This window comes from Oreochromis niloticus, linkage group LG12 (genome assembly GCF_001858045.2).
Source record: "Oreochromis niloticus isolate F11D_XX linkage group LG12, O_niloticus_UMD_NMBU, whole genome shotgun sequence".
NCBI lineage: Eukaryota > Metazoa > Chordata > Actinopteri > Cichliformes > Cichlidae > Oreochromis > Oreochromis niloticus.
In genome coordinates this window covers 35832988-35860037 of record NC_031977.2, presented here as the reverse complement: position 1 = coordinate 35860037, position 27050 = coordinate 35832988, and the positions used below count along the sequence as shown (strand labels likewise).

Genomic DNA, 27050 nt, shown 5'->3' with positions numbered 1-27050 from the left:
TGGAATTGGGCTGCAGTTATTTCTTTGCTCACAGTGTAGGTAACCGAATAGACGACAGGCAACACTGACAAAAGCAACATCACAGACAATAATGGCACGTGTAGCATATTTATAAGTGCACTGGTGCAAAGATATGGAGTTATAAGGGTTTGACAATGTTACTTTATATACAATAAGCACACAAGGACTATATAGCATGCTTTGATTTGGCAGCAGGTATGGGGGACGTTTAAGTACAGACACTATGTGAGTGTCTATGTGTTGATCAGAGTGACGGCCTGAGGAAAGAAACTGGATACAGTTGGAACAGGTCGTGTGACGGGTCAGCTGTGATGTTACCTGCTCGTTTCCTGAGTGTCCAACTCCAGGCCCCGAGGGCCGGTGTCCTGCAGGTTTTAGATGTGTCCTTGATCCAACACAGCTGATTAAATGGCTAAATGACCTCCTCAACATGCCTGGAGTTTCCCACTCTGCTGTGGGGCTTTTAGTCTCTTTTCAACCACAGGTGTCGCCTCCTGGTGGCCATTAATTAATTAGGTCAGTACCTGTGCAACCAGGTGAGCTGCAGCAGTGTCCCAAACCTGAAGACTACAGCCTCGCTCTGCGGCCGGGGTTTGGGTCTATCCCAGACCATTTTCTGCATGACTTCCTGCCACCCTCTCCCCACTTTCCTGTCTGATAAAGGCCAAAAAAATACATTCAAAAAAATACAGGTTAAAGGCACACGTCACTTCTCAGACCCAGAAGCAGCGTGTGCATACTGGATATTGGAGTTGGTAAATATGTACACGTGAGGTACTAACAGTGAAACGGGTGTTCCCAAACAGGTTTGGTTTTATTTATGTTATTTCAGGACTTTTTGGACCAAGACTTCTGATCACTGGAGACTCGATCCCCTTTGAGCAGGAACTTAAATTGAACGTGAGCTGTTGGGCAGAACTGATGAGATTAAAATCTAAATAAAAGGGCACTTTGCTCTGATCGGGTGTTTTCTTCTGTGGACGTCGGCGTCTCTCAGATATCCACAAGGCCCAGTGCTTTGTAGCTGGACCTAAACTCATTTTATCTCCCATTGCTAACGACCAGTTCATTTATCCTAATATCCCCGGAGCGCACCATGCGTGGGTCCTAATGTTGTTGTCTTGGACCACACCTAAGTGCAAATGTTATCAGATCTGAGCAACAAATTGTCCAAAGGAGGAAAATGATGAACCAAACCCAACCGGACAAAACAACAGTGCTTGAACTCCAGGCTGATCATACAGAGCGAACACGTTTCTTTAAACTGAGATCCTCTCGCTAAGGCTACGTTCACACTGCAGGCGAAAGCGCATCAAATCCGATTTTTTTCGCCCCTATGCGACCCATATCCGATCATGGTATGACAGTGTGAACGGCACAAATCCGATATTTTCAAATCCGATCTGGGTCACTTTCGTATGTGGTACTGAATCCGATACGTATCCGATGTTTTAGAAAGCGGCTGCTGTGTGAACGGTCATGTCGCATTAAATCCATCTTTTACGTCACTGACACAAGACAGACGGCAATTATCAGCGCCGGAGAAGACATCGCGAACACTTCCTGGCCATCCAGTGAAACTGTTGGGAAGACAACGTGAACATTTTATTTGTGCTGTATAATCTGCAGATTCTGACAGAAATCTGCAGATTATCCTTTGAAGCACCGCTCCTCTAAAACAGCAATAAGCATCATTATTAGGTTATTTACATTATTATGTAAATAACAAAATAACTTAAAGCAAAAATTGGGAAACGTAAAGTCCGAAGTCTTTATATTAAGGGCCATCAGTCAAACAATATTGTTTGCTCTGGGTCTAAACAGAGCGCGTTGTGTGTGACGTCTTCTTCTGCGCATGCGGGCCGCTTTCAGCGTTCACACTAGAGCATGTTTGCTGTCGCATTTTATTTGTAGTTTGAACAAGCAGACAAAAAAATTGGATTTCATCAAAAAATCGGAATTGAGCATTAAGACCTGCAGTGTGAACGTAGCCAAAATGTCTCTGGAGTCCATCCAGACCCGGCTGCTGGTGTCTCGCTGTGATGCGACCTGGAGACGCATGATTCCAATCATACGCATCAAATCCCACGGTTGTGTGCTTATTCAGTCATTTGTTACCAGGCAACAGGAATACTGGATCACAGATTTTTATTTTTATTTTTTTTGCATGTAGTTAAAGATTACTGACATCCTAACTGTCCACAGACTGATGAGGAAATGTGCTCTAAGGTGAGATGTAAACTTCTGTAACTGGTAATTAAAGGAATGTAACATCTGGGCCACATAATCAGTCCGTTATTAGCTGTTTATCTTCTATTATTTATTTCAGAATAAAGTATATATGCATACAAAGCAGCCATGAAAGCAGGTAGTTTGGCTTTAATTTGAAATTTCTCTGGTTAACAAACAGCTGGCAGACACATTTAGCCCAGTAGCCTCATTTATTCAGCGTCTGATGGCGCTGTGGAATTAAAAGGCTTTCGTCAGCTCTAAATTTAAACTTTTACAGAGCTGGTGTAAAATAAGCAAGGTTGTATATTTTTCTTCAGAGAGTCAACATCAGGGCCCGAGCCGGCCTACAGTCCTATATTTTAAGAGTAAACACGGAGAGCTTGAGTGGTTCAGGCGTGAATGAATGAAGGCTGGACATTTTCAGCAGCTGGTTGGAGAAGCAGAGAAAAGCTCAGACACAGTTTGGGGTGTTTTACGTAGCTCACATGTCTGTGGACATGGAAACGACTGAAACGTGTTACCGACGGTGCGTGCTGCCGAATTTGGCTGCAAAGGGACGTGTGAAGAATTGGTCTTTGACTCCAAAGCAGGTTTCTGTTTGAGCCGCTGCGAGTCCTCATTGTGGCCTGTGAGCTTGTTCACAGACGCTGCTGCTGCAGACGTACGGCTCACCTTAGATAATTAGGCAGAAATATTTGAATATCTGACGGAAGTAGGACAGAGCCGGGAACTGTGTGGCCAACACTGTGTGTTATTTTTAGGTTGGCACTCGCATTAAGATCAGAGCAGTGACCAAAACTCTCCTCAGCTGGACGACTTTAACTAAAAAAGGCATTTTTGTTTATTCTGTCTTCTTTTATTAATACACTGTGCACATGCTTATAGCTGTATTTGGTCTTAATGTCCTTGGATAGCAGAAGAAGCAAAGTGTATCCCCCAGAAACTAAAGAATCAAAAACCAGCTGTTTATACTGGAGCTCAGCTTGTAAACGGGTTTGAGTTCAGAGACGATTAGACTTTCTGTAAAAAGTGTCGGATGATTATCACCTGAGGAAACGGCTTAACTTCATCAGCTGATTAAAGCACTTTTGGACCCTTAAATAATGGTTTCAGTTCTGTTTGTATGTTTGTTCTGCACTTGCAATCAGAGCGTTAAACCCCACCTGGGTTACAGCTGAAAGAACAAGGCTGAAATTCCCGTACATGCCACACAAATAGGCTGCGCAGTGAGCTTTGGAGCAAGAGGAGAAAATGAGGTGGAAAGCTATTTATTTATTTCTTGCTTTGAAAAGAGAGGAAGTATGATAAGTCCCTAAATTTGCTAAATTAAAAAAAACATACAGCAGCACTGTGGCACGGTGGTTAGCACGGTTTCCTCACAGCAAGAAGGTCGATTCCACCATCAGGCCGGATACACTAAATGTGCAGCTGAGGGGACCTGCATAACAGTAATGTGGTGGTTTAGCATTCAGAAGCTTCAGGATGTTTGGGGGGAAATGAGTTGTCAAAGTTTTATGATCAAATTGTAACCAGAAATGTGCTTTTCTCTCTCCTCTCATTGGCTGCTGAGGCAGATAAAGTGGGATGTTTGATGGTGCAGGTCCTGTTTTAGAGTTCCTCAAAGGCTCAGGCCTGGTCACACTGGTGGAGCTCAGTTTGGGGAACTTCATCCAGAATAATGCGTCTTTTCATGGCTGTGCAAACAGCTTTAGGCAGGGCTGATGACGTGGTCTGTAAGAAGGGAAATAAAGTCCAGCAGCCTCGCTGTGCTAACTGTCGTGTGATCCCTCAGACTCACAGCTGTTAGCCGCAGCAGACGCCCGGGCTCTTCTCGCCGTCACTGCTGTCCGACCCCGTCAGTTGTCAGCTGATGAGGTCATTGCTCAGCTGTTCAGGGTGCCCGTGCCACAGAGCTGCCCGTCACATGTGACACGGCCGGTTGGCGCTCGTGCCACAGGGACTCCTCCAAACCAGACAGCACAAGACCGTGACTGTGCTCTCAGATTATTTATACCAGGGGAAAAAACAGGACGTGACTCTCAGGGCAGCGCAGCAGAAAACAGCCGGGCCTTTGTCTCCAGAGGGAGCTGTCAGATGCTCGATTCACAAAAACAAAAAATCTGAAAACTTGAGGAAATTGACTTTATTTCCCCCAAAACAACTGTCAGGAGTACAGACTAGTTTAAAATTCTGACACAGCATGCTTTAAATAAAAACATTTATTAATCTCAGATTTTTTAATGTGAACCGAGAAGTTTATACAATTTAATTTCTAAGAATTTCTAACTTGAAGATCTTGAATTGTGTCTGTGCAGCTTGTTAGTAAATGAATAAACTCGGCTGTCTTTACCTTACAGCACAAAGCACCTTGAGGAGCCTGTTGCTGTGATTCGGTGCTATACAAACAGAACTGAACTGTAATCCATGCAGTGTTATCATCACAGGCTGAAGTCACCAGCAGCAGCACTGAGGGGGTAAATTTAGCCGTGGACTGACCAGGTCGCACCCTCTGTGTGTGTGTGTGTGTGTGTGTGTGTGTGTGTGCGTGCACTGAGGTGTTTCCACTCGGTTTTCTTTACCTGGTAGAAAAATGAAGATCACTTCTGAAAATAAAGGCTTGGACACAAACAGACTGTGTAAGGACTACAAGTCTTTGTATCGTGGAGCATAAACCAGTGTAAAAGTCTGACTGGTGATTGGTGTCGAGAACAGACTGTTATTGTTGTGGGTTCACCTCCCCTCCATGAATAACAGGACTCTTATTTAGGAAGGGAAGCGCCCGGCTCTAGCCTCACACGATTGGAGGAAGCAGCTGTCCAATGGTGCACCAGAGCAGCGCTGCGTGTAGTTTACACCAATAGTGGAGCTTTTTTTTGTCCCGTGTGGAGAGAGGATTGTGAAAGCGAGCACAGAGTGAGGAGAAGGCGTAGTTGTGATCCCAGCACAGAGCTGTGAATCTGCCAGCCGAGAGGAGCCGAGGAGGAAAAGTCCAGTTAAAGAGCTGCTGGTGTGCGGTGAGTGAAGTTTGAGCAACACATGCAGAGAGGTTTTAGCAGCAGGCTTATCCCTGTAGTTCCCTCCTCCTGTTGTTGCTGAATGGAAAGGAGCTGGGCGGACTGGAAGGGAAGAGCAGGGCTGTTTATTTCCAGCCTGTGTTTGCTTTAGTCACTGAGAGTTCCAGGCATACCAAGAACAAGGCTCTGTATTTAGCCAACGCGGTGTGAATGCAGCGGCCTGGCTGTGACGGAGGGCATTTTCAGCTGGATGTGTTGGAGTTTGGACTTTGATTTAAGCAGCTTTGATTGGCCTGGGTGATAGCTCGTGGTCACTTCTGCCTGTAACAGCTAAAATGTTGACACTGGGATGGATTCTGAACGAGGGAATATTGACGTCGCCTCTCTGACCCCTTTGCCTTCTTTCTTATATGAGCTTTGGAAGCGACCGTCTGTTTGTGTCACAGCTTTGAACCTTTGGTTTCGTCACACCTCGGTGAGCCGACTTTGACAGATTTATTTTGTTTTAAATCTTCTGCCGCTTTTGTGGAAAAGCCTGAGTGCTAATTATTTTGGCAGAGAATGCTTTAGTCAGACCCAAACTATGTGAGACGCAACGATGTGACGCCAACAAAAATGCAGAGATGTGAGAAATTTGAGAAATGTTTGTACTTGCTCTGTCAAATTATGACGACTCTGTGGCCAGAGGTTCACGCAGCGTGCCGCGAGCGTTAGATTAATTCTGTGTAAACAAAGAAAAAACCTCCATGTTAAGAGTCGGATCAGATGAAGCTGCTGTGATTTGTGGACTTGTCCTCCTTACTTTCCTTATTCTGTTTTTAACCATGTGGCTGAATGAAATGTGCATAGATCTATTTATATGTAAGAGTGGGATTATTATGATTTTATATCTCAAATTAACGGGATAAATGATTTTCCTGACTTTCACACTGTTTCAGAGGCTTGGCTCAGTAGATCCTCTCAGTATGTACGAGCTCTGTTTACTGGGTTTTTTTAGATTTCCAGCATTAAATCGACACTAATATATTTTGTGGTCTCTCTTTCAGAAAGAGGACAAAGATGCCCAAGCACAGAAGACGAGAAGGACTCTGAGGCCCCCTACTATGTTGAAACTCCTTATGGTTATCAGTTAGACCTGGACTTCCTCAAGTATGTTGACGACATCGAGAGAGGCAACACTATTAAGAAGCTGAGTATCCAGAGGAAGCCCAAAGTGGCCAAACCCTCGGTGGTGCCTCGGGGCAGCACTGGCGGGGTCGGCGCTCAGGCTGAATGGACCTCCACAGACTCGCTGTCTTCCTCCAACAGCGACGGCAAACAGTCCCCGGTCTTCTTCACCAACAGGGCCACTGCTCCGCTGACCCCCACCCTCTCCAGGGCAGCCTGTGAGCTGCCTCTGCATCAGCCGTGTTCAAGCATCGCAGAGCAGAAACAGCTCCTCCCCCCGCCCTCGCCCAGGTTTGCCCCTCGGCACAACCCCCAAGTGGAGAAGACCCTCATGGAGACCCGCCGTCGGCTGGAGCAAGAGCGTGCGCTTCTGCAGCCGCTAAGCGAGCCTCCGATGCCCCGCCGGCGTCTCGCCAGCTTCGGTGGGATGGGCTCCAGCAGCTCACTGTCCTCCTATACTGGCTCCATAGGCACAAGCCAGATCTCTCCCAACACCTATCAGACTCTGCCCATCAACGGTCATCTCCCTAATGGAGAGTATAACCCCTATTACCCACCATCCAGGGGCAGCTCCATCCGCCACAGCCCCATGAGCTCTGGCGTGGCCACCCCGGTAACTAACGTCAGCCCGTTACACCTGCAGCAAATCCGGGAGCAGATGGTCGTGGCGCTCAAGAGGCTGAAAGAGCTGGAAGAGCAGGTGAAAACCATTCCCATCCTGCAGGTGAAGATTGCTGTTCTGCAGGAGGAGAAAAGACAGTTGGCTGCTCAGTCAAAAGGTCAAGGTCTTGGCGGCTTCCGCAAACGCTCCTACAGTGTAGGCTGCGCTGACCAAATGGAAAACCCGGGCCCCATCCAAAAGGAAACAGAGCTGCACATCACTGAGCCAGAAGCCCAGGAGCAGAGCGCTCAGAGGCTGGAGGAGTTCAGACAGCTGGCTGCTGAAGTCCAAGCACTGGAAAAGACTTCCGAGGACAACGCAAATGAAAATCAGCCTCAAAACCTCACACAGAACCAAGCCCACCAAAAGTCTATTGGCATAGTTACTGATCAAAATATGAATAATCTTCCAGCCACCCAAAGAAAGCCAGAGAAAGAACGCTGTTTTCAGGATGCGGGGGTGTCTACAGAGCAGCTGGAAATCCGGAGCACTGCCGTTGGCGTCACCGAAGCCATGCTGGGCATGAGCAGCGAAGCTGAGAAAGAGATCGAGCTCCAGCAGCAGACCATCGACTCCCTGAAGGAGAAGATCTACCGCCTGGAGGTGCAGCTCAAAGAAACCACTCATCAGATGGAGATGGGCAAGCTGAAACTGGAGCTCCAAGCTGCCGGTGGGTCAAACAAGAAAAAAGCAGACAAAGGTTTGATGGTCAGGCCGGAGATGTACAGCGTCTGTGTGGAGGCTAAAGTCCAGACACGCAGCCAGGGAGTGGGCGAGCATCTGGAATTCAGCCATGTTAGCACTGCTAAAAGTCCACAGACTCTGAGTAGAGGAGTGTCCTGTCAGCCTTCTGTGCACAGCGTCGCCACAGGACCGGATATCCCCATGGACTGGTGGGTGGTGCACGAACAGATGGAGGTGTCTGACAAGTGTGTAGGGCGGCACGTGGAGACGTGCCATCAGCAGGTCGGCGTGGAGCTCAGTGTTTGTGAGGTGGGAGTGAACACGGAGGAGTCGGTGGACAGCTTGACCCTCAGTAAACCCGCGGTGGAGGCAAGCAAGGAGCAGCGATCTGTCGGCTGTGGAGACTGTTCGGTGGATGTGATCGTTAGTCCCATCAAGGCGCTGGTGTCACAAGGAACTGAGACAGACCGTGTCAGTCAAGTGGACTCTGGAGTCACGGCGGCTCCGGAGTTACTGACTCAGGAGACCAGCACTGAGGCAGAAGTTGCACACAAATACACAAACACGAAGCACGCTGTCCTCTCAGACTCGTTCACTCACATGGAGTCGGTTACATCGGATAAGCAAACCAACACGGTGGTCACAGAAACCCGGACCGTCGCTGCCGGAGAAGGACTCGTCAAAGACGTTCACTCAACGGCAAAGATGCGTTCGATCGCCGTTGGAACCACCTCGGACGTGGAGCTCTTGCCCGGCAAATTGAGCTCAACTAAAACCAAAGAATGTGGGGTGGGGCCAGTGAGCGTCCATGACAATTTCTTGGTTGGCTTAAAAACCAGAAACATAGCGTGTGGCCCCTCCCAGCCGGCCGAGTCTGTGGCGAGCATCGGCACCCAGGAGACGGCGGAGGTGAAGCCTGCGCTGGCTGCCGTGCACGCTGATCCGGCCACCCTGCAGGCGCACGGTGGCGTCAGCTTGGACCATTACATCGAGCGTGTGCAGAAGCTGCTGCAGGAGCAACAAATGCTGCTGGCCGAGAACTACACCGAGCTGGCGGAGGCGTTCGGCCAGCCCCAGTCCCAGTTTGGGGTCATCAACAGTCAGCTGGTCAGCACGCTGTCATCCATCAACTCGGTCATGAAGTACGGGAGCGCCGAGGACATCCTGAAGCTGCAGGCAGAGTCAAAAGAAGGTGAGGGTACTGTTATTTGGAAAGACTGCAGAGTCTGACATGTATACTGACTCGAGCTTTCTGTCTGCCTTTCATTATGATAATGGCTGTTCTGTAGCTTATGATCGTGTCATGTGATCTTCCTCAGCTGATGGAGTTTGCTCTGTTGTCACAGAGATGTTGTGATTTCCATTTCACCCTCTTTATGTTTGCTTCTCCATTTTGAAAGCGAGCATTTCCTCTAAGCCTAATGTGATTATGCTGTTTGTATGAAAGCTCTCAAACACAGACTGGACGAGACGGTGCTGCCCAGTTATCAGCTAGGATTAGCAAGCTGCATCCATAACCTGTAGACAGACATCTGCAAATTAGAGCAAAGTAACAAATTCATAAAATGCTGAAATGCCTCCTTCACTCAAAAATAAAGCACAGACCTCGTGCTTGTCTTTATATTTTTACATGCCGTAGGGCCATGTCTGGGAGTATTTCAACTTGCTATGCATCAATACAAATGTTATGTACCATTAATAATATGTGTGCATTAAATCCATAATAGCTACACATATTGCAAAAAAGTGCAATAAACTACAAAAAATAGATTTTTTTTTTAATTTTTTTTTATTTTTATTTTTTTTACACACATTTCTATTTACAGAAATGTCAAGTGTCTTCATGGTTTCATTTTTGAGATACACAATGTTGTTTATTAACTGCAGGAAAAAGTAAATAATTATTATTGTGCACAATTTGCAAAAAACCAGCATCAAAAGAATCTACTTCCAACAGTTCAATTAAGCCTCCCAGAAACTGCACAAACATGACTTTCATAAACCTTTGAGAGGCGCTGTAAGGAAAAACTACGTTTCCCAAAAACGTGACGTCACGTCCGGTTTCGATTGGTAATGGTGAACATGCGATGGTTTACGCTGACGTAGGAAGTGCTATGAACAGCTGATCAGATCGGCAGAGTGTGTTTCAGGATTTCTGGATATTTTTTTGTTGTTACAGCGTTTTTTTATGTGATATTTTTTTTTTTTTTTTTTTTTTTTCCCCTCCCCCCCAAAGCCATTTGTGGTAGGAGACCATGACCTGGGGGAAATTGAATGCATGTTATGTAATTACTACAACTCCGGTTTTATATGCAAAAAAAGAAAAAGAAGAAAAAAAGCTGCACTAGCTTATGTGGTTGCAATTCTACTGGGATTTAAAAATGTTACGTTTAAGCTCGTCGGAGCGCTCCGATGGGCCTAAACGGGTTACAGAAAGCTGTGACGGCACAAACCTGCCGACATTCAGCTGGGTAATGTGAAGTTTGCAGTAGCTACAGCTAAAGTTTTAACATGGGAGTCTATGGGGACTGACTCACTGGTGGACTTGCCTCAAGTGGTCATTAGAGGAACTGCAGGTTTTTCAGCCACTGCTGCTCGTCTCAAATACATTTGTATGCATGTCAGTGTTCTAAAGGGCTGAATTAAGGTGTAGTTCAGGACTGAAGGGTGGGTGCTGGTTTGGAGTTTAGGGGGTGGGGTTGTCACACACGTGTAAAGAGAATCCTGATAGGATCAGACAGCCCGTGCTGATCTGTGACCCTGAAAAATGTGGCGGGGCCTTTGGACTTGAACCAACAATGAGCTCATTTCTTTTAGGAGGCAGTAATGTCGCACCATTCTTCCACTTGTTGTTTTTGCGGGCCGCCCTGCCTTCACTAACAGCTCCCTGCTGATGCTGATTCATGGCTCCTTTACATAACACACGTTGTTGCAGATGAGCACGCGGCGATTCTGTGCTCCTTTCTGGTCTCTTTTGCGATGTCATCACACGTTTCCTCTTTCGTGTTTTTATCCCGTTATCGTGAATGTACTCCTGCCATCAACATTCAGCACAGAGTTGCATTAAAGTCACGGCTGATGCCGCTCCTTGGAGCACCAAGAGCCTGTTTCCAACTGAATGCTGCCCTCGTCAAATCAGTGAGGAGTGAAAAACAGTCTTTGATTTAGAAAACTGGATCTCAGAGCCTCAAACAGAAATCGGTCCTCGTCTCTGTGGCGCTCTGACGTTTCAGACAGTAACAAAGTGCTGTTCACTCAGAGCTCGAAACGTCAGTGTCTTTAAACCTGCCTGACCTTTTCTTTTGTTCCCCTTGTCAGAGAGCAGTCAGCAGCTGTCGTCTGTCCGGGCAGAGTGCGTGGAGAAGTCACCTGACCTCACATCAGCGGATACGCCTGCGAACACGCCGTCGCAGCAGCAGATCAGTGCAGCTGAGCAGAAGAGCCGCATGGACCTCCAGATGTCTACAGCGCTGCATGGTACGACTGCAACAACACTGCTCGTCCTTGTTATTATTGTTATTGTTGTTATTATTCCAATATTAAACATTTTAAGAGCGCTGCAGTTTACAAGCTGTATGTAAAAGATGCACCTGGCCACTGTCATCTGTTAGCTGGGAATCAACATCCTGAAGTTTGTTTGTTTTGTGGGTAGTTTTGAGCTAATGCTCACACGTCTGGTTAGTCCAGAGACTCTGATGCGTCCCACAGACGCCTGCTCGTTATTTCTAATGAACTTCCTGATAAAATACTAGAGCTTCATCCTAATTGGACAGCCAGAAGTGCTTCAGGCCACGCCTCTGACACTGCGTAAGTCTGAATAAAATAAAAATGTACCCCACTCCTCACTATGGAGGTTGCAGCGTGGTTCTGAGATGGAGGTCTGGAGGCTGATGGTGGTTTCGAGTATCACAGACTGTTCTGTGTTGCTTCTGCTTTTAGCTCATTCTCAGTTTTATTTTGCTGCAGCTTTGATCGCAGAGCCGAACCCACCTGACTGCTACGTCTTATGTGCTGAACCTCGGCTCTGATTCAGAGGTTTTTCCTCCACAGCAGACGGGCTGATGTCTGATGTTCTGTGACTCAGGAACATGAATCTGATTGTCAGCTTGTGCGTTTTGGACTCTGTTGCTCAGAGATTCAAACACATCTTATTTGCCTTCTTTGGCCCCCGAGTCCATTTATCAGGGTTATAAACACTGCGAGCTAAAGTCACTGTTTCAGCTTCAGTAACTGTTCCTGTGCAGACGCAGAGAGCCAAAACAGTGAGAGCGAGGCTCTGGAGCGTAAAACAGATGTTTTTCTAAGTTATCTGACCAGATGTTTAGGCTGTGGTCTGCCGGCTGTAGAGACGGCTCCTCAGCAGAACATTCATACGTTTCTTTCACAACCGGGCTGCTGTAAGCTGTGCGTTACTTCACCTGAGCTGACTGTAGGAGGTTACCTCGCGCAGACACCAGGTGACATGTGAAACGCCACCACAAACGTCGTCATCGGCCCGACGAGCGGCTCACGCCACTCTCACTCCCAGCTGTCAAAACACGGGAAACGTGCTGAACGACTCTGTTGCTAATGAGCGGCGCACACGCCTGTGTGTACACATGCAGCTGCCTGCATGCTGATGCATGAACACACACTCCGCTCTCTGTTTCCCCCCCGCAGCATTAAGGAGGCCCCTCGGCGGAGGCAAGTCCTGGCAGATGTGCTGAGTGTTTCTGGCTCGCTCTGCTGGTATTTCGGGTTTCGAGGCCTCTACTTAAAATGACTGAGATACTTCGGGCTTTGGGTCGGCTTCCAGTGCCTCGCAGACAGATGAGACGGACACTTAATGGCTGCTTTCCTCCCTGCCAAAGCTCTCGATCATGTCGGAGAACTTTTAGTGGAGCATTCAGGCGTTATCGGCTCTTTGTAACCAGCTCAATGGGCTATTTAGTTACATGGTGTGTTAATTATGCAGGAGGAGAGTTGGAGGGATGATTTTATGAGGAGGATCGTGATGAAACATGGGAGAGAGACGGAAACAACGAAGGAAAAACACTTTCCACAACAAGTCTCACCTTACACGTTATAATTAACGTAAACATAAAGGCTCTTATTTTAATGATGTGTAAACTCCAGATAAGTGTGTCTGTTACAGTCCTGTGATACTGTCTCAGCCACACATGGCTGTAAACAAAAGGAAGCCTAAACAGATCCCAAATCCAATTAAAGACCAGTGATGCTTTATGTTATTAAATCTGTTCTAAATGACTTTAATAGTCCAGCTATTTAACATGATTCCAACAGGGGGCGCTCTGCTTAGGCACAGAGGTGAACTGTAGAAGCTGGAGCTTACAGATGTCAGAGGCCAAGATCTGATTTAATCTCAGAGGATAAAGATTGATTTAATCTTATGCTTTATTTAGTGGTGAGAGTCTGAGATAAAGTCCTGATGAGGAACGTATCTTTGTTCATAACTGGCGTCTGAATATCTGCAGTGTTCAAAAATATGTGAACGCTCAGTCATCACAGGACGGCACCGATGCAGTGAAACATTATTCTGTCGGCTCAGGAAACGAAAGCATTCTGCAAATCAGAGTGACAACAGGAGGAAACGATGCAGGCGGTGCCATCGCTCCGTCCTCATCGCTCCGTCCTCATCGCTCCGTCCTCATCGCTCCTGACTGATGTCTCTAGTTTTGTTTTTAGTGTTAGCAGTTAGCGTGAGATGGTACCTGCAGCCCATTCAAGTCTCGCAGGTCATCCAGCTCCTCCAGGAGAGACAGGCGGTCTCCAGGTTTATCCTCCAGGACACCGTCAACCATCTCCTGCTCTCCTGAAGTTGAACTTTGTGTCATACTGTGATGATCAAGGGTTTCCTTATTTATTTGTGTTGATTGAAGTATTTGGATATAACAGCCCGCCTAGATGGTGCTTTTTATTAATGTACATCTGTGTACATCATGTTTTAAAGCAGCCTGTTCGATTTATCAGAGTCACAGAGTTTAAGTTGATTCTGGATTATGTGTCATGTTGTCGGCTGTGGTTTACGATGTTCTGCGTCTCCTGCAGGGCAGAGCACGCTGAAATCCATCATGAAGAAGAAAGACGGCCGAGCCGACTCCAACGGCACCAAGAAGAACCTGCAGTTCGTCGGGGTGAACGGAGGGTGAGAAATGTTTTTAATCGCCCTCAGAAGTTTGCAGCGTGACAGTTTTTCAGTGTTTTGGTGTCCCAGCTGAGGTCAAAGGTGACAGGGCTCACATTTGCTCAGCTGTGTGTCGATGCCGAGCCTCACGAGCTCGTTAGTGTTGTTCGCAAATATGAAACCCGAGCTGCTGCTCTGCACTCACATCTTTGTTTCTGCACCTCTGTCGCCCCCTCGTGGCACAGATACGAAACTACGTCAAGTGACGACTCCAGCTCAGAGGACAGCAGCTCCTCTGGGTCAGACGAAGAGGAGGAGGATGAGGAGGAGGGGTACGGAGGAAAGGAGGAACACCAGAAAGTGGAGGGGGAGAGCATGAGGGAGGAGTTCCAGCCTGAGGGAGCAGAGGACGTGGACAAGAAGGATGACGAGGAAAGTTCAGAGAATCGGGAGACGAGAGAGAGGCGAGTAAAGAAGATGAAATCATGATGATATTTTTCTGTCTGTAAATTTGATCAGTTATGTCTGAACTAACCTGTTGGGATGAGGCTGAAGTGCTTTAGATGTTAGAAGAATGACGTCTGTTTGACCTCGACTCAAAGGTACGAGCTGAGTGAGAAGATGTTGGCTGCATGCAACGTTCTCAAGTCTCACCTCAGTGACCCCAAAGCTGTGACCAGCAAAGACCTGGTGAGGAAATCTGATCAGCTGTTTGTTAAATAATGTCATGAAATATGGTTTTGAGCACAGCGCTGACCAGTCACCACAGTGGATTCAGTGTGACACGCCCACTGTGCACCCAAAGCTGGGTGTTTAGTTAAATTAGCCTGTCGGCGTGCTGATGGTCACTTCCTGTCTGTGCAGAGAGGCTGTCTCAACACGGTGCAGCACGAGTGGTTCCGCGTGTCCAGTCAGAAGGCGGCGGTGGCGGCCATGGTGGAGGACTACCTGGGAGCTTACGCGGACTTCTCTCCCGCTGTGCTGCGCCACATTGTCAACATGGCCGACGGCAACGGCAACACGGCGCTGCACTACAGCGTTTCACACTCAAACTTCCAGGTGGTGAAGAAGCTGCTGGATGCAGGTGAGAGCTGCGGGGCGTCTCTGATCGCCTGAGTAAAATGTTCGTGTGAGGCGGCTTTGAAATGATCGGCTCCCAGGAGAGACGAGGACGCTGCTGAGGGACGGCTTCATCTCCCACCTCCAGCTTCTGTTTCTCCCTTTATAGTGTTTGTTTGATTTTGTTTTTTAAATGTAAAAAATGAAGACAACAGACCGTCTGTCCATCCCAGCAGGGAAGTGGGTTACATCAGTGAACTTGATGCTTTTGGTTTTTGTTTATTTAAAAAAAAAAAAAAAAAAATCCTCGGCTCGTTCACTGGTTGAGCGCTTCGGGTAGGATGAAGGCAAAAGTTGAAACTTAAAAAAAACTTAAAAAAACTTTATTTAACTTGATGTGGGCACAAAACAGTGAGACATTCATGTTGAGGGACGTACAGTCTTTATTTGTTGTTGTCTATAAAACATCTCAGATGTTATGATGGTCAGATTTCACCTTTTTGTGTTCCTGGTTTCTCCTCATGCTTCACCTCCTTTTTCCTCCGTCCTGACAGTTGAGGATTGCTGCACAAAGTCTCCTCCCTCTCTGTCCCCGCAGCTCCTGCTGTTAACAGCAAAATAATTATCTGATAGTTTGACACAAAGGCAGCTGAGTGAACTCATGATGCAGAGCCACAGATGCAGGCGGGACACGGACACGGCTTCACGCTGGAAGACGATGAAGGAAAAAACTGAAAGTGAAGGATACAAGGACACACACAGCTTTGGTTAGCGCTGTCACCACACAGCAGGAGGGGGCTCCTCCAGCTCCTCCGCCTTCCTCTCTCAGGCTCGAGGCTTGTTTGGACTCAGAGTTGTAGTAAAGAGTGGCTAAATGTGGTGGTAGTAATATGACTTCAGTCAGCAGAGATGGGAATCTGATTACTTTTTTCAAGTAACGAGTAATGTAAGGGATTACTATTGCAAAAACGGTAATTAGATTACCGTTACTTTCCCGTAGGAACGCTGCGTTACTGCGTTACTAAAACCGTGATTTTTTTTTGCGAGAATGTCTCATGACAGTGACGTAAGCGAGTGTGACTTTCGTGACAACAGCTGTGTGCAGATCAACAATGGACAGTGCAGAGAGAGTATGAGCGTGCAGCGTTTAAAGCGTGGAAGTACTGACCTTACTTTGAGTTTGATTCCATAAAAAGTGACAAAAACGTTAGTGTCCGTTGTGCGTGGGAAGAAAACTTCTTTTTACAGCGAAAAAAACCCTAAACTTCCAAGCAAGCAGCGAGTGCGCTACGACGTAATGTGAAATTCAGAGAAACTCGCGGATTCTTCCACTGACCGCTGCGGCACACCTGCACCAGGGTAAACCTCCGCCTGCCCCAGTCCTGCTTTACAGGTGAAAATAGAGCAACAGGACCGCTAGTCTTTGATTTTATTTATTTTCTGCTGTGTTTTACTTGCATCTATTTGAAAGAGTCTAAATAAAAATCTATTTTATTTTATGTGCTGGAATGTGCAGAAAATGGGTTTAAATGTTAAACAAATTTCTTCCAGTCAGAGAATGTTGCATATAATTTAATTTTTGCTTGATGCATAAAGTTAAAAGATTTAAAGTTTAAAGTTTTAAAAAGAGACGTTTCCATTTGATTACATTTTGTATGATGGATTATGCAGAAAAAGTAGAATTGGGCTGAAAGATCTATCGCTTTATCACCTATTCAGTGTTTTTAAAAAGTAACTAAGTAATTAATTACTTTTGAAAATAAGTAATTAGTAAAGTAACAGGATTACTTTTTGGGGGAAGTAATTAGTAATTGATTACTTTTTTCCAGTAACTTGACCAACACTGCCAGTCAGTAGGACCAGAAACGGTCTGTTTGCATTTCCATATCTTCCTGTGGATCTCCAGGAAAAACACTGGATCAAAATTGAGTAAAACTTCATGAAACACAGATTTAATTCAGAACCTGAGAAAATATATTTTAAACCCGGGCAGGAAATCTGCACGTATGAGTTAAATGTCACCAAGAACACGCAGACAACACAGACGCTCACATTTGGGCTCCAAGACAGGAAAAGTTAATGTGACTGGCTCAGGTTTTCTCCGCACACACACGTCCTCGCTGACGCTCCCACACAGCGAGCTCTGCAGAGGCTCAATAGACTGTGATGAGGTCGCAGCCACTCGCTGCTCTGAAGGCCTTTTGTGTCCTTGTGTCCGTGACGCCGTCTCCACCGCCTCCTCCCATTGTAGCCTTTGTCCTCTCACCGTCCCAGTTCTAGCTGAGGCCTCCGCTCACTTTGCTCCCATCCGGCCTCTGACGGCTCACGGGTTTCTTCCTCCTCCATGTTGGCGTGTTCAGCTTGTAGAGAGTGTGAGGAGGAGCAGACGATACGACACGGGACTCGAGTGTCTGTTTTTTTTGTTTGTTTTTTTATGAGGAGAAGTGACCGACAGAAGCGTCACGTGCTGACACGTCTGTGTCGTCGTTGACTGACGGTGACGAGTCAATCAGTGTCACAGGCTGACCCCCACCCCCCCCAACCCGAGACCACCAGTGACAAAAATGTCTTTGTCCAACCTTCTGGAAGTTTTAAACTATCTGTGTTGGTGTGTGTGTTTCAGACGTGTGTAATGTGAACCAGCAGAACAAGGCGGGATACACCCCCATCATGCTCGCCGCACTCGCAGCCGTGGAGACGCCCAGGGACATGCGTATTGTGGAGGAGCTCTTCAGCAAGGGTGACGTCAACGCACGCGCCAGTCAGGTCAGTGAGAGGAGGTCAGAGGTCAAAAGGTCGCAGCAGTAATACGAAGGTCATGACAGCCAGATGAGCAGAGTCGCTCTGTGACCTAGAAAGCAAACGAAGCAAAAGCAGAAATCAAACGTGCACGATGGACGGAGCAGAAACTGGAAAGTTACTTTAAAAAAGTTTTGTCTAAAAGGAAAAAAATCTGAAATGCACAAATTAAACTAAACATGCGAGTCGATGAACAACTGCCTGCAAAAGTTTAAACACAGTTTAGTTTAAGAGCTTCGGAGCTGCTGAAGTGGGAAAAATTGCACTTTAGTGACACCGTGTGGTGAAGAAAGGTAAAGGCTTGGATCTTTAAAAGTAAGACAAATTTAAGTTTGTGAAATACTGAACATTTAATCTGGAGTCGTGTTTGGGAATGATGCAGCTCTCACCGGGAACACGATCCGTTAGCGTAGAGTGGTTCCAGAGAACGTTTCTTAGAGCTGTTGGAGAGATTTTGACCTGTGATAAAGACAAACCAATATTAAACTGCCTGTATGAGAGTTTTCAAACATTATGTTGAAATATAGAAAAGGATTGTTTGCATCCTGTGATCATGAATAAACAGTAACATCAATCATCTGGATGATTGTTCCTTCGTTACCTGAACCATCTTTAGGCATTGTTGCTTCACCCAGGCTCCGCCCACAGTTGTACTGGCTGTGATACTGTGGATGTTTGTGTTGCAGTTTATCGCCTTTGTTTCAGAGTTCTTGTCGCTTCATTAAACCGAATCATTGAAAATGGCAGCTCTGTGTGATCAGCGCTCTTCATTTAATGAAACTGTTTTAGTGCAGAGTTGATATTTGCGTGAACGCGTCGGCGTGGAGGCTGGAAGTGTCGGGTTTGCTCACTGTGCTTTTGTCCCCGCCGCAGGCCGGCCAGACGGGGCTGATGCTGGCGGTCAGTCACGGCAGGATGGACATGGTTCGAGCCCTGCTGGCTCACGGCGCCGACGTCAACATCCAGGACGACGAGGGCTCGACGGCGCTGATGTGCGCCAGCGAGCACGGCCACGTCGAGATCGTCAAGCTGCTGCTGGCCCAGCCCGGCTGTGACGCCACGCTCAGCGACAGTGTGAGTTGTGTACACCAAGAACTCTTTGTTGCTGTAATGTTGGACCCACTGGTTTCTAAACATTAGAGAAGAACTGCAGGTGTGTAGATGTTGTTTGGGTGATTTAGACCAGGCTGCCATTCCCTTTTTTCTTCTTCTTCTTTTGTAATATTTTACTTCGTTTTTGCGTCATGCTGACTTATTTTGTTTGCTCCATCAGGATGAGAGTAGTGCTCTGTCCATAGCTCTGGAAGCGGGACACAAGGACATCGCAGTGCTGCTTTATGCTCACGTCAACTTCTCCAAAGCCCAGTCACCAGTGAGTCGTTATCAGTATGTTGCACCAAATCATGGAAACTTCGTTAGACTTTTTAGAACTTCCCTTTCTAATAATCTGCTCTCTGTGTGTGTGTGTGTGTGTGTGTGTGTTTTTTAGGGAACGCCTCGACTCGGCAGAAAAACGTCCCCGAGTCCGACCCGGAGGGGCATGTTTGATTAAACCCAGCCTCTCCTCTGCCCACAAACCCTGCGCTGCTATTGGTTCTCATGCACGACGCCTTACCCACCGCTGGATTTACCCAAACAACCAATGAGATTTCTGGATTTTCTTTTTTCTTTAATCTATGTGCACGTTAGCCTCCATGACGAGCCCAAAGTGCCCTTTGAATATGAATGTAAGCAGCTGGTGCATCACATCCACAGACTGTGGCTGAAACGTGTCCAAAGTCACTACTGGAGTTCAGACCAACCTTTAAACTAAAATATGCCCTTTTTTTTTTTTTTTTTAACTTGATGCTCAGTGTTGATCATAAAGAGCACCAAACCCTCGTCATTTGATTTTATTTTTAATTTTGTTTGCGAGCGTCAGAGATGGAGCGCGATCCAGCCATCCTGTACATCCGCTGGCCTCGACATCCCGGTCTCACATCGTCGTGAGCTAAACTGGAGAAGTTTTACTTTTATACAAATGATTTGTATCTATTTAAAAAGAAGAATCACAGTATTTTGAATATTTCCTTTTACTACTAAACAATCCACGAGGTTATATATTTATCAGAGTATAGTTTTTAATGCAGAGATGTATTACTTTGTACATACGGTGGTCGTTTGACTCTAGTTCTTTTTGTCTTCATGTCCAGTTTCCTTCTGTGTAAAATAAGAAGTTCTCTAGTATTCATCAAGGTACTGACTTTCATGCTCACGTGAGATTTGAAGTGCCTTAAACTTTACCATGTAACAATAAACACCAATTAAAGAGTCTAAATCCAGACGTGTCGGGGTTTGTTCTCACCGCTCGATGGGGACGTTTCTACAGAATGGTTTCATTCCAGTTAATGAAGAAATTGACCTGTGAACAAAACGAGGGTTCATGAGCAGCAGGGAGGTCAGTGTTGGCGTAAAAGGCATAAAAACAAAGATGGTTTAGTCTTACTGTAAAAACTGCTGACATACTGCGAGTGTTCGTACTGTACAAAAGTCTTCAGACGAACCTTTTTTCTCTTTTACAAGAAAACTGGGGAAATACTGAGATTCATATTGATTCATATGTCGGGGGGGTTAAAGATCATCAGGTATCAGGACTAGAGTGGAAAAATCAACCACTGTCCAAAGAAGAACCCTGAAGACTTTCAGAAAGCTGGAGAAGTGTTGCTGAAGACCACTTTAAAAATTAAAGTCTGGCTCCTCGAAAACAAATCCACTGCTCGAAACAAAAAGAGCTCGTTCCAGGAGACAGTCGGTTACTTCAGGAGACCTGGAGAGGACTATAACCCATCGGCAGGACCAGTAAGTGCTCCTTGGTGCAAACAGGCTGAGCACTGCCAGAGCAAAATGACCTCCAGCAGCACGCTGGTGTGAACGTGTCTGACCAAACCAACAGACTTCATGACTGTGGCCTGAGTGTCTGACATCTTCTGGTGGGTACTGTCACTGCCCAGCACTGTGAAGCCCATTTGCCATAGAAAACAAGAACTGTCAGGTCCACTGCTGCCCTGATTTTTGCCCTGAGCTCATGTGACCGATGTTAAAGGGAGAAGCTGTGGAAACGGTATGCTGCCTGCAGCATCGTTCAGCATGACCGGTTTAGGTCAGTGATGATCTGGGGAAGCATATCCACGGACGCACAGACCTCTACAGGCTTTGCAACCACACACTGACTGCAATTCGGCATTGGGGTGGAATCCTTGGACCGCTGTCAGACCCCACATGGTGCATTGGTCCTGAGTTCCTCCTGGTGTATGACAATATCCAGCGTGAGAGCAGTTTATAAAGCGATGAGCTGCGGCTCAAGACTTTTGCACAGGACTTGATCCTGAGTCACACCTGTGGGTGGAGATTACTAAGCACTGAGGGTTGTACAGGTGCTGCAGGTGGGCTTTGAGAGGTCATTTAAATGTAAAGTTTTATCACTATTAAATCTGCAGTTAGAAGTGTTACAAACAAATAAAGCCACGTGATGTGATTGTGTCACATTTTAATTCTGATCCAGAAATGTTCATTTGTCTTTCTGGGGGAACGTTACTGACACCACTCTTCATCAGTGGCGTGGAGGCTGTCCGAGTCTCAGTGGAGAACTTCACTGGGTTCATTCAAACATCTAAGAGGACGTCTGAGGCCTGCGCAGCCTCGTCGGTGCAGGAGACCGAGAAGGTTTTCTGTTTGAGGAGTCCAGCGCTCATTCATGCAAAGACAATAATGTCACAGTGGGATATTTGTGCAGTGCGGCCTTAAAGTTATAGTTTGGACTCTTGGTGGTGATCAGTCAATCGTTTCAGAAATGTCCTGAACTATTTTCATTAATTCTGAGGTTTCTTGAGGCTCTTTGTTCAAACATTTCTGGGTTGTTGCCCAAAAATGGCGACAACTGTTAAATTTGTACGTATTTTATTATTTTATTATTTCATGTTAAAGAAAAACAGCATTACGTAAAAAGCATGTGCACAGGTGTCCATTCAAATCAGAACAAAACAAAATGTCAGCTTTAATGAGCTTTAATTTAGAAAAGCAGACACGCCGCCAACTTGCCAAGGTTTATCCACCAGGATAAAAACACACAGAGTAAAAACAAAAACGAGTCAATCACAGAGCAGAAAAAACAAAGTGACCACATGCAAATTCTGCTTCAATAGTTCTTTTCACTTTAAGATTTTGGTCATTTAGTTTTACTGAGTTTAAACCGTTCTGGTGTTTCTGACCATAAGCTGATGGTTACATGTTTGATGTGTTCAACAACTCGTACCTGCTGGAATTTTCCAGCTTTGGGAGCTAAACACAATAAATGAAGAGACCTTCATTACCCAGGATCAATATGGACCCAGGCTCAGAAAGGAACTTCATTAGTGTATATATAACACAACTTTGATGTTGCAGCTTAATATCATCTTAGTCACTTTTGTACGTCTGTGTAGCTTTGTAATAAAACAGCTGATTAAATTCTGCCACATGGTGGTGTAGCTCAGTGGCAGAGCATTTGACTGCAGATCAAGAGGTCTCTGGTTCAATTCCAGATGCCCCCTGTGGGGGGCTCAGTGTGCCCTTCAGTCCCTCTGCTGTAGAGATGATCGTTGGTACTTTCACCTATTGTCTCAATATGCAAATCTATGAAATGCTGTAGAGTGTGTGCTGCAGCTTCCCAGAACCCAAAGTGCTGATCATCATTCAGTAAAAGAATTTTCATTATTCTGTAACAACAGCCAAGTAGAATCATGAAGACTGTGATAAACAACATTCATAACATGTTTCTTGTTTCACTGCACAATAACAGACAAGCTGTTTTCATCACACAGCCAGAAACAGCAGGAACATTATTAGAGTTTGTTACAGAGGCTGAGCTGACAGGAGTCGCAGTCGATGTCAGACTGAACTGCAACATAATCGACTTTTACAGATTTTAGGAAATGACTTTTGTTACTGTCACTTGAGTTTGGTCTCTGAGTGTTTGGAGGTCACAGCTGAATCGGTGAGCTTCACAGAGCTGTCCGCCTTCAGACTCGACGGTTTCCTGGATATAAGAAACCAGAAGAAGAAGAAGAAAGTCAGGTGACATAATACACTTAAAGCTAAAAAAGGGAAACCTCCAGAGCAGCAACGTGAAACTGCAGTTGCTTTAGTGGCCACCTCTCTGTCACTGAGTCAGTCTCAACTTTACGGCATTTAAAACATGTTTTTAATAACTAGTTTATTTTGATGCTGCTGAGGCTTCACTGACAGGTGGATGCTGACACATGTGGCCAGTCGCCCTGCTACGCCTCCATGGTTTGGAACAATCTGCTTTTCTTTAATATTTATCAGTGTGATACTCAGATTACGTGTTTCTGTTTGTTATACAGTTTATAGATGCAGTTTGCTGTGAGGAGAAGATAACTCAGCATAACAACCTCTCATTGCTTTAACACAGCGAAGGCTACAACACAAACACTGAGGCTCTGTCCCTCTTTTATATACAGTCTATGAACTGAACTACTTAAATAGGAGGATGTTGTCTACCTGATATCTAAAATGATGAAGGAATGGAGAGTTTAAATGTTAGTTGTAAATAGGTATATGCTCTAAGGTCCCCACAAACCTGCTGGAGCCGGCTTCCATCCTGGGGAGCACGTTTTTGTGTTTCAGCGCGGGGCGAGGCACAAAACCCAGATCTCCTGGCCTGTAGCGGGCCAGCTGGAACTGGAAACTCCAATCTAGATCCAGATTTCTTGTTCTACACAGACGATAAAGATGCAGGATTTCTGTTAGTCGTCGATCTGTCAGGGATTTGCAGACCATCTTACCGAGCACTGATTTTACTACCGGGCTGCTGCAGAGTCAGGCGTCTGCAGCTCGTCCACTTTGCCGCTGTCAGCAGCGGAGCTGGCAAATCCGTCTCTGCTTAAAAGCACCAGCATCCTCTGCATCAGCTGCTTCCACTGGTCCACCTCTGAGTCCTGCTGCATGTGTTCCTCCTGCAGGAGAAAACAAGACTGAAACAGTCTGGCTGAGATAAAGACCTTACCTTCTTCACTGGAGCATTGAACCATCGTCATTAACAGAGAAATAAAATGAATTCAGTTTGCTTGCAACAACTTTGTCTTTTACAGATAAATTCCACCTTGTCATAAATCTCCTTTTTTCATTTCTGTATTCTAATAAATAAAGCGTTAATGAGGCGAATACCTGGTGTGTTCTATGTTAGCTGAAGGTTTCAGACTTTTACTTTGAAATGATGTCAGATTCACTGAAGCTCACTTTTCTAAAATCGAGCAGTCGGGTCAGAAAGTACGACACCTGTCATTTGCACACGTTCCAGAGTCAGCGCTGTCATCTTACCATCAGTGATTGTCTGAGAGCAACAGCTGCTTCCTGAATGATGTTCTTCATCCTGCTCCTCCTCCTCCTCTCCTGTTGAAGCTCCGCCTCCAGCCGGCTGACCTGAGCTCTGTTTTTACTGCACTGTTCAGACAGAGAGGCCTGATTCTGCCTGAGAACACAAACAGAGGGGGGTGTAGCTCAGTGGTAGAGCATTTGACTGCAGATCTAGAGGTCTCCGGTTCAATTCCGGATGCCCCCTGTAGAGGCTCGGTGCTGTTTTATCTGCCCCTGCTGACTCTGTAAATCTGTGAGGAGATGACCTGTTCACACTCATAAGATATTTGATTTCTTATCACAGATGATGAAACCACGCAGCAGATCCTGTAGCTGCTGCTTCACACTGTTCCTCAGTTTTCACCTGCCTCCGCCTGCTGTCTGCTGTTGAGCTGCTCTCTCTGTTAAAAGTTACTGTTGCTGTGGTAACCATCATCTTAGGATTCATTTGCACTGTAATTTAAGAGGTCACTTACCATTATACATATCTGTGTTTGTAGTTTTATAAACTGACTTAGCTGAATCTGTTATCTGCAGGTTGGTTCAATGCAGCGCATCGAGGCCCTGATGACCTGAAACCCAACGTCCACACACCTCTCCCTGATGTTTAACACACTCTGATGAGTTGGAGACTGAATGAAGCTCAGTCTGACCTAAAATGGCCTTGGCTGCTGACGTCTTCTCTGCTCCTCTCCTCCCACACAGAACCAGGTTTAATGATGGTTTGATGAGTTCAGGCACCGACATTACTGTCCTGGCTGGACCAACATCTCAGATGCTGTCCATTTTTCTCTCTAAATATTTGACCCAAGCCTGATCATCTCTGATAAAGACACGCAAATACACACAACATGCAGTTGTGTTTTGTCAGAGCAAGAGCAGCCTACAGCGACCTCCGAGTTGCGCTTGGTAGCTTAATGAAATTTTTTTTTTTTTTTTGCCTGTCCCGTTTGGCTCTTTTGCCATCAGAATTATTGTCTAAAGGCAAAGAAAGATGCCCAACAGATTTACTTTACCAGATAGACCATCCCAGCCTTGCCGTAATAGTCTATTTGATTCATCGTTTATTGTTTATTTTATTTTATTTTCACTTGCTAAATACAGGACAGACCTGACTGGGGAAAAGAAAGAGGAGAAAGAAAAACAGTGGAGAAGAGGGACGGGGATAAAGGGCAAAAAACAAAAATCCATCCATCGATCACCTGGATCACCTGTTGAGAAAGAAAAAAAAAGAGAAAACAAGCAAAGAAAAAAAAAGAGCAACATAATAAACAACATCATCGCGATGATCTATGTGAATATGACAGTAAATACTAAATATTAAACATTATTGTGCAGCACGTAAGATCGACAGCGCACAGTGTGCTTTGAGGTAGGAGCCAAAAAGGGTGTAGTTTGTGTGTGTGATCACCCGTGTGTACACCTGTGAGCATGAACGCGCTTGTTTTAAAAGGTTCCTTCATGTAATGATCTGCTAGAGGGTGTGGGGGGCCACAGCCCCGTCCTCCAGGGCATGAAGCAGGTATGGAGGAGATCAAAACTCCAGACATCCAGAGGCCCTCAGAGCAAAGGAGACCAAGGAAGACCAACAGAGGGGCAGCCGCGCCACTATCCCAGAAAGAGCTGAGGAGAGTCCCAGATGAGGCGTCACTCAGCAGCCGCGGAGCAGAAGCCAGGGGGGGTTGCAGTGACGTGCCCGTGATAGGCCTCCATAACTTGGAGGGGAGCTTAATGAAAAGTTAAACTCCCTCTTTGTCCTCATTTTTATGAGAATACTGAAAGAGGGTAAACACAGAAGAAGTCTCTCAGCCAGATGCAGCAAAGACATTACTCCTGTTTAAGACATATTTAAAACTACCTGAAGCCAGAAAGCAATGCTGTGATCAAAAACAACTATAAAAGAAGTCATGCTAAGACTTTAGGAAAAAAAAGGACTACTTGCCACAACTTATACTGTAAACTAATGTTTGCAGTGGAGATTGATAAAAGTTTGTTTTCTGCTTGTGTGATTACAGATGCAGTGGTAGTCATGCTCCCCAGGCTTCCACTGATGACATCCTAACGTCTGCAACCTGGCAGCAGGTGGAGGAACATTCAATAAGGCGTGCTACTGTCCCCGCCCAAAATGATCCTACTGCTGCTTCATGGTGCTGGAGCTTTTTCTTTGTTAGACATGTGAAAATGGACATTTCCTAAAAACTAGGGCAGGGGTAGGCAACCTCTCTGATGATGAGTGCATCTAAAATTCCCTCAGAGGTCAATGTGCCATGTGATTGCATTAGCAATAAATTTAACAACGTTCTATATTAAGTTACACACTATATAGAACAACTTTATAGAATCATATTTGTTCGCAGATGTTGGCAGCTATCAGCGAATAGTTATCAGCTATTTGGAAACAACAAAAGACTTTTTATCCATAACAGCAAATGAACTGTACAACAGAAAATACAAATGCTATTTATGGTCTCCTCACAACAATGATAATAAAAATAAACTGGGCCAATATGGCATGTTTGTTAATACAAGGATACACGTGTTGATGTGATCTCTGGTCTCCCACTCAGAGACACAGGTCTCTGAGTGTCCAGCGTTCAGACGGCTACCTGAGGACACTCATGTGAGAGAAAATCTGCTCACACAGACATGTAGAGCCAAATGCTGTCAATAAGGCCTCTGCAATGTTCTGAAGACAGTTAAACTTGTCAGGCAGTGATGTCCAGCAGGTGAAAATGCAGCTCCATGAACACGCACAGCTGTAGATTCCAGCTGCTTCGATGTCGCATTAACTGGCATTAACTCAGCCAGTTAATGCCAGACAAATCTAGCTGCTCATTAAAGATTTCTGGTTTGATCAGAAAATAAAACATTGGTCCATACACCTGAAAGTCCCGAA

General features: G+C 45.9%; 1 protein-coding gene and 2 non-coding genes across 4 annotated transcripts in view; all 3 read left to right on the top strand.

The window, feature by feature from the left end:
• kank1a (KN motif and ankyrin repeat domains 1a) overlaps positions 1-20082 on the top strand; it is a 53565-nt gene extending 33483 nt beyond the window's left edge. For both annotated transcript variants that reach the window (XM_005451552.3, XM_019365589.2), the window contains exons 3-12: positions 6314-8971; positions 11098-11256; positions 13828-13924; positions 14149-14367; positions 14506-14593; positions 14768-14987; positions 17586-17728; positions 18635-18835; positions 19035-19133; positions 19251-20082. In XM_005451552.3, the coding sequence (XP_005451609.1) occupies positions 6314-8971; positions 11098-11256; positions 13828-13924; positions 14149-14367; positions 14506-14593; positions 14768-14987; positions 17586-17728; positions 18635-18835; positions 19035-19133; positions 19251-19313 (3947 nt within the window). In that variant the 3' untranslated portion in view covers positions 19314-20082. The remainder of the gene's footprint in view (positions 1-6313; positions 8972-11097; positions 11257-13827; positions 13925-14148; positions 14368-14505; positions 14594-14767; positions 14988-17585; positions 17729-18634; positions 18836-19034; positions 19134-19250) is intronic.
• A 2175-nt stretch (positions 20083-22257) lies between these two features.
• trnac-gca (transfer RNA cysteine (anticodon GCA)) lies at positions 22258-22329 on the top strand. The gene has a single exon. It is a non-coding gene; the product is annotated as a tRNA-Cys (tRNA).
• A 1958-nt stretch (positions 22330-24287) lies between these two features.
• On the top strand, positions 24288-24359 carry trnac-gca (transfer RNA cysteine (anticodon GCA)). The gene has a single exon. It is a non-coding gene; the product is annotated as a tRNA-Cys (tRNA).
• Positions 24360-27050: the final 2691 nt, after the last annotated feature.